The sequence below is a fragment of the Bubalus bubalis genome, chromosome 16 (genome assembly GCF_019923935.1).
Source record: "Bubalus bubalis isolate 160015118507 breed Murrah chromosome 16, NDDB_SH_1, whole genome shotgun sequence".
Lineage (NCBI taxonomy): Eukaryota > Metazoa > Chordata > Mammalia > Artiodactyla > Bovidae > Bubalus > Bubalus bubalis.
This window is the reverse complement of record NC_059172.1, coordinates 34,046,225-34,053,289: the sequence shown is the minus strand read 5'-3', so window position 1 is coordinate 34,053,289 and position 7,065 is coordinate 34,046,225. Positions and strand designations below refer to the sequence as shown.

Genomic DNA, 7,065 nt, shown 5'->3' with positions numbered 1-7,065 from the left:
AATAAAAATATTTTGAAGTTCAAACATTCAATACAAACCTAGCTCACTAAAAAAAAAAAATCACATTTATACACATGCCAAAAAAGCAAAAGGATTGTTATCACTATAAATGGATAAAACAGACACTGTTTTTCATTTTCTGAAATATCGTTCAACAGTTCACTTGTCCAGCAACCTTTTATGAGCCTTGGCTTGTTGATCATTAAAATGGAGTCACTGAGGTTGACTTCTTTGCATAGATGTGTGAACACTGAATTATTCCTTTGAAGGCAAGTCTCCACACTATTCAAACTCAAATTGAAAGGACTTTGATGCCTACTTACAGTTCGTTTTCTGTTTGCCATGAAATCTTTTTATCCTCCACTTCTTGCCTGAGTGGGATGCACCTGAAAAAAAAAAAATCATACAGACAGCTTTTAGTATAAAAGAACTTTGAAGACCCTTCTCAGAGAAAATATCCACTAGCCCAAAAGTCTATACTAAAGTTCTTACTGACAAGGGAGCTGAAAATCACCTAAGATCTTCAGTAGAACAGACTGTGTGCAGAAAGCTCCTTCCTGTTTTCTGCTTTGCTGCCGGGAGCAGCTCAGCCAGACTGCTTTGCATGTCATCAGCCTGCTGGAGACCCTGGCAGAGCTCACAGGTGATCAAAGCACCAAGGCTGGCTGCCTTCAGCGTGTCCTTTATATCCAAGTTGATCACATGCACAGGCTGCCAGGGCTTCTGTTCTCTATCACACAGATCTTTCACCACCATTTTATACACTCTCTCAGCACAGGTGAAGATGACATCAAAGGGATCTGGGCACTCTTGAAATAGTTCTGGACAAGGCTTAATTATCTCATTTCTCCCCAGTATGTGAAACACCCCACTGCTGCTATAGCATACCTGGTCTTTGAGGAGAAGGTCTTTGCACATCTACTCATATGTGGTGGAGAAATCATAGACCACAGGGAGGGTGCCAGTCCTGGGAGTGTCATACAGGATTCCACTCCAAAAGACTTGACATTGAATCCTTTCTTCTTGAGGATGCTGTGGGCTTCCATGCTCTTGTTCATGTTGCTCATACAGACCAAGCCATGCTGAATGGGGAGGAGGGCATGATGGTGGCCACTTGAGATTCCAGCTGCATGGGTGGGCTTCAGGGCCCAAGGGAACTCTGAAACCAGGGAGATGAGCACCTGAGTCCAGCTCTTGTAACTAGTATAGTGTCAAAGAAGAGACCAGATTTATATGCAGTCATCACCCTGAAGTGGGTAGAGAACTCTTGTTTGATGAATGGGTTAACTCTTGAATGATTGGGTTTGGATAGTGGATTTAGACTAGAGAACTAGATTCAGTCATCTGAACAATCTGGTGTTAAATTATCTTTAACAACTAATTCTGGGCAAGGGTGTCACTACCCTGTGGCTGTGTTTTGAAATCTCCACTTATGAAAGAAATGCAAAAAGGCAAAATGGTTGTCTGAGGAGGCCTTACAAATAGCTGTGAAAAGAAGAGAAGCAAAAGGCAAAGGAGAAAAGGAAAGATATACCCTTGAATGCAGAGTTCCAAAGAATAGCAAAGAGAGATAAGAAAGCGTTCTTCAGTGATCAGTGCAAAGAAATAGAGGAAAATAACAGAATGGGAAAGACTAGAGATCTCTTCAAGAAAATTAGAGATACCAAGGGAACATTTCATGCAAAGATGGGCACAATAAAGGACAGAAACGGTATGGACCTAACAGAAGCAGAAGATATTAAGAAGAGGTGGCAAGAATACACAGAAGACCTATACAAAAAAAGATCTTCATGACCCAGATAATCACAATAGTGTGATCACTCACCTAGAGCCAGACATCCTGGAATGTGAAGTCAAGTGGGCCTTAGGAAGCATCACTACAAACAGAGCTAGTGGAGGTGATGGAATTTCAGTTGAGCTATTTCAAATCCTAAAAGATGATGCTGTAAAGTGCTACACTCAATATGCCAGCAAATTTGGAAAACTCAGCAGTGGCCACAGGACTGGAAAAGGTCCGTTTTCATTCCAATCCCAAAGAAAGGCAATGCCAAAGAATGCTCAAACTACCACACAATTGTACTCTCATTTCACACGCTAGCAAAGTAATGCTCAAAATTCTCCAAGCCAGGCTTCAACAATACATGAACTGTGAACTTCCAGATGTTCAAGCTGGATTTAGAAAAGGCAGAAGAACCAGAGATCAGATTGCCAACATCCACTGGATCATCAAAAAAGCAAGAGAGTTCCAGAAAAACATCTACTTCTGCTTTATTGACTACGCCAAAGCCTTTGACTGTGTGGATCACAACAAACTGTGGAAGATTCTGAAAGAGATGGGAATACCAGACCACCTGACCTGCCTCCTGAGAAATCTGTATGCAGGTCAAGAAGCAAGAGTTAGAACTGGACATGGAACAAAAGTCTGGTTCCAAATCTGGAAAAGAGTACATCAAGGCTGTATATTGTCACCCTGCTTATTTAACTTATATGCACAGTACATCATGAAAAATGCTGGACTGGATGAGGCACAAGCTGGAATCAAGATTGCTGGGAGAAATATCAATAACCTCAGATATGCAGATGACACCATGCTTATGGCAGAAAGTGAAGGACTAAGAGCCTCTTGATGAAGGTGAAAGATGAGAGTGAAAAAGTTGGCTTAAAGCTCAACATTCAGAAAACTAAGATCAGAGCATCTGGTCCCATCACTTCATGGCAAACAGATGGGGAAACAATGGAAACAGCGAAGACTTTATTTTGGGGGGCTCCAAAATCAGTGCAGATGGTGACTGCCGTCATGAAATTAAAAGACGCTTGCTCCTTGTAAGAAAAGTTATTACCAACCTAGACAGCATATTAAAAAATATAGACATTACTTTGCCAACAAAGGTCTGTCTAGTCAAAGCTATGGTTTATCCAGTATTCATGTATGGATGTGAGAGTGGGACTATAAAGAAAGCTGAGCACCGAAGAATTGATGCTTTTGAATGGTGGTGTTGGAGAAGACTCTTGAGAATCCCTTGGACAGCAAGGAGATCCAACCAGTCCATCCTAAAGGAAATCAGTCCTGAATATTCATTGGAAGGACTGGGGCTAAAACTCCAATATTTTGGCCACCTGATGCAAAGAACTGACTCATTGGAAAAGACCCTGATGCTGGGAAAGATTGAAGGTGGGTGGAGAAGGGGATGACAGAGGTTGAGATGGTTGGATGGCATCACCAACTCAATGGACATGAGTTTGAGTAAACTCCAGGAGTTGGTGATGGACCGGGAGGCCTGGGGTGCTGCAGTCTATGGGATTGCAAGAGTTGGACATGACTGAGTGACTGAACTGAACCGAAGTTATGATATTAGGCAAAATGCCCAGACTATTCCCAAGCTTGTCATCAGCCCTTCCAGTGACCCGAGAACATGCATATGAAAAACATGTTTGAAATTTCCAAGCTTACACTTCATTCAATTACAAGAATTGTTCCACATTTCTTTCCTACAACTGACGCTCTAGAATTGTAATTGTGTTAAATCACAGGAAGATACACATAGTTTTGCCCATAAAGTAATAAAATTATTCACCTGTGTAAAAAGGGAACTCCTGGAAAACATCCCTGCAGATAATATTTCAGGAGTTCCAAGAATACCACCTACCCTCCATTTGATTTTCTCTAATTCATGATGATTCTCCAGGGACTGGAGCAGCCACCACTAACTTTCTCATGTCTTCAAGTAGAGAGCTGTCTGACCATTCTATACTGAAATATAGTCATTTTTAGTTACATTCCTTTGTTAGTTTGCAGAATTAACAGAGCAAAGGATATTGATCTAAAAATTATAAACAAGACATCAAACAATAAGGACAGTCCTGTTCCTTCAAAATGGTGCAAGAGAAACATTCATTTAGTACATCACAGATTTTATGTCCCTGTTCCTCCAACAGTTAGAGTGATTGTCATATTCATAGTCCTACCTTAGAAAACACACTTGGTCTTCTCAAAGTGTGAATCTCAGACCCAGGGCATTAACATCAATCTGGAATGTGTGAGAAAGGCAACTTTGGACCCCAGACCACCAAATCAGAAACTCTGGGAGTGGAGACCAGAGGCCTGTCATGCACAAAGCCCTTCGGATGATTGCGATGTACACCATGACTTGAGAGCAACTGCCTCAAAGCAGGAGTTTCTGAGCCTCGACTGGAACTTGGAAGTCCCCGGGAATTTGTACAAAGAATGGCTTCAAGAATACAAGGGAAGCAGAACATTTGTAAGAGAAATGTCTTACAAACACCAGGCATAAATGGAAAAGCTGTCACAACTTAAATATAGTGTGAAATTTTATTACAGTCAGTGACCCAGACTTGAGGGAATCCTATAAGTCATGAAGAACTAGATCTTGGGCCTGAACTGAATAGCGCGAATGGAAATAGATCAGGGCCTTATGGGCCTTCCCGGCCAGGTCTTCAGTCAGCCTCTGTCTGTGAAAACAACTTTAGTCAAAAAATAACCTTAGGAACTTCCCTGGTAATTCAGTGGTTAAGAGTCTCTCTGCCTGTTCAGGGGGCACAGGTTTGATCCTTGGTCCAGGAAGATTCAACATGCCAAAGGACAATATAACCCATTGGCCACAACTATTAAACTGGCGTGCTGCAATTACTGAAGCCTGCCCACCTAGAGCTGGTGCTTCAAACCAAGAGAAACCTGCACACTGCAAGGAAGAAAATTCACAGAGCATGGAGGACCCAGCACATTCAAAAATAAAGAAAAAGAATAAGCTTAATCACAGAAGTGAGAAAAGGCAGAAACAAAGGAAAACAGTCTAACAAAACTAAATAATAGTTTAGTCACTAAGGATAGTTAAGTATCTTTAGTTCTCCCTTAAGTGCTGTAGATAATATTCTGAGACATATCCTGTGAGCTGTCTTGTAGATACTGAAACACCTGCCCCGTGGGTTAACTACACAATGACTAGGCATTTGCCATGACATTTGCTGTTTTTGTTGTTTAGTCACTAAGTTGCTAAGACTCTTTTGCGACTTTGTGGACAGTAGCTGCCATGCTTCTCTGTCCGTGGGATTTTTCAGGCAAGAGTACTGGAATGGGTTGCCATTTCCTTCTCCAGGGAATCTGCCTGACCCAGGGAATGAACCTGTGTCTCTTGTATTACAGGCAGATTCTTTACCACTGAGCCACCAGACTGGCCCCATCCATGATATAAGCTTCCACAATTTTGAAATTGCTCATAAGGAAAGAGGAACAAACCAACCATTGAACTGAAGATTAACTGGACTTAAAAAATCAAGATGACGCAGATCAAATCAGCTCATGACCAATGTCAAGATGACTATCATAGCTGTTTCTACATGTAGCCCCTTCCCTCTGTCTATAAAAACTCTTGCCCACTGATTGTCAGAGGGGCAGAGTCAGTCTTTGCAGAGGAGTCTGTCCTTCTCCCTGAACTACACTCTCCTGCCCCCTCCACCTGGTTGCCAGGATGCAAAATAAACTTTCCTTTCCACTAAACTTGCCTCTTTATTGGCTTTTGAGCAGTAAGCAGCCAGAACCCACTTTCAGTTACAAAACTCTAATCAAAATCAGAGGGGAGGACTATGTTTCGAAAGGATTTAGCAAACACTTTAAGCCAACCTTGAAGACTAGCGCACAAATTGGTGCCATATAATGTGACCAAGGTAAAGGGAGGAAGCTGAGAGTCAGCCATGGTTTGCTCTCTTCTTCAGTAGAAGCAGACCGTGTGCAGAAAGCTCCTTCCTGTTTTCCTCTCCACTGCCAGGAGCAGCTCAGCCAGACTGCCTTCCATGTCCTCTGCCTGCTGGAGGCGTTCGCAGAGCTCACAGATGATCAGAGACCCAAGGGTGGCGTCCTCCGTGTTGTCGTCCATGTCCACGTTGATCACGTGCACAGGCTGGCAAGTCTCCTGCTCTCGGACCCACAGCTCTTCTATCACCCGGTCATAGACCTTCTCCTCGCAGGTGAAGATGACATCAAAGTGATCTCTGCACTCTTGAAATCTTTCCGGGCGAGGCTTGATTCTCTCGTTTCTTCCCAAGATGTGCAAGATGCCGTTGCTGGTATAGCGTTCTCGGTCTATGCGCACAAGGTCCTTGCGCATCTGTTCATACGTGGTGGAGAAATCATAAACCACAGGGAGGTTGCGCGCAGTTCCTGGGAGCCTGACTCGGGATCCGGCTCCAAAAGACCTGACACTGAAACCTTTCTTCCTGAGAATGCTGTGGGCCTCCATGCTCCTGTTCATGTTGCTCATGCAGACCACAGCCACCTTGAGGGGGGAGAAGGACATGGCGGAGATCACCTGGGACTCCAAACAGATAAGTGGAATTCAGAGGCTGAGGGGACTCTGAAACTTGGGAGAGGATGGCCTGGGCCCAGCTCTTCCAGAGTATTAGTGTCAAAAAACAGAACGTTTTTATACGGAGGCACTAGCCCTAGATGAGTGGAGATCTCTTCATTGGTGATTGGGTTAAATCTTGAGTGACTGGGGTTTCGTTCTGTTTTTCTGGTATAAAGTTTATTGAATTATACTTTCGTATGTACACATATCCATAGGGAACATATCCACAGAAACTCAAGAGCCCCCTCAGGCCACCTTTTAGCTTGAGTGATTGGGTTTGGATAGTGGATGCTGAACAGAGAACGCAATCCAATCACCAGAACAATCCAGTGATTAAATCACCCAACTTCTACCTCAAACTTGTGCCTACCCCCAACAGCCATCACAGAGCATTTTGCAATCTCCAGTTAACCCCTTCATTGCTTGTACATATAGTGCTAGTTTTGAATTTAGGCAAAGTCAATAGGCTACTCACAGACTTGAAATTTTCAAGCCTATACCTAATTTAGTGACACAAAACATCACTATGGCTATTCTATATCTTTTTCTCATATTGTTGATACTTCAGAAGTGTAACTGTGTTAAACTGTAGGAAGATATCCATATTTCTGCTCCTAAATTTATAAGATTATTCACCAGAGTCAAATCAACCTCTGGAAACATTTCTTTTTTTTAATTTAAATTTATTTATTTTAATTGGAGG

The 7,065-nt window shown here is 42.7% G+C and overlaps 1 protein-coding gene across 1 annotated transcript; it reads right to left on the bottom strand.

The window, feature by feature from the left end:
* Positions 1–5,508: 5,508 nt before the first annotated feature.
* Positions 5,509–6,430, bottom strand: LOC102405306 (RNA polymerase II subunit A C-terminal domain phosphatase SSU72-like). Its single transcript, XM_044928970.2, has one exon. It carries the CDS (start codon positions 6,309–6,311, stop codon positions 5,727–5,729), a length of 585 nt encoding a protein of 194 aa, XP_044784905.2. The 5' UTR covers positions 6,312–6,430; the 3' UTR covers positions 5,509–5,726.
* Between the last annotated feature and the right edge of the window lie 635 nt (positions 6,431–7,065).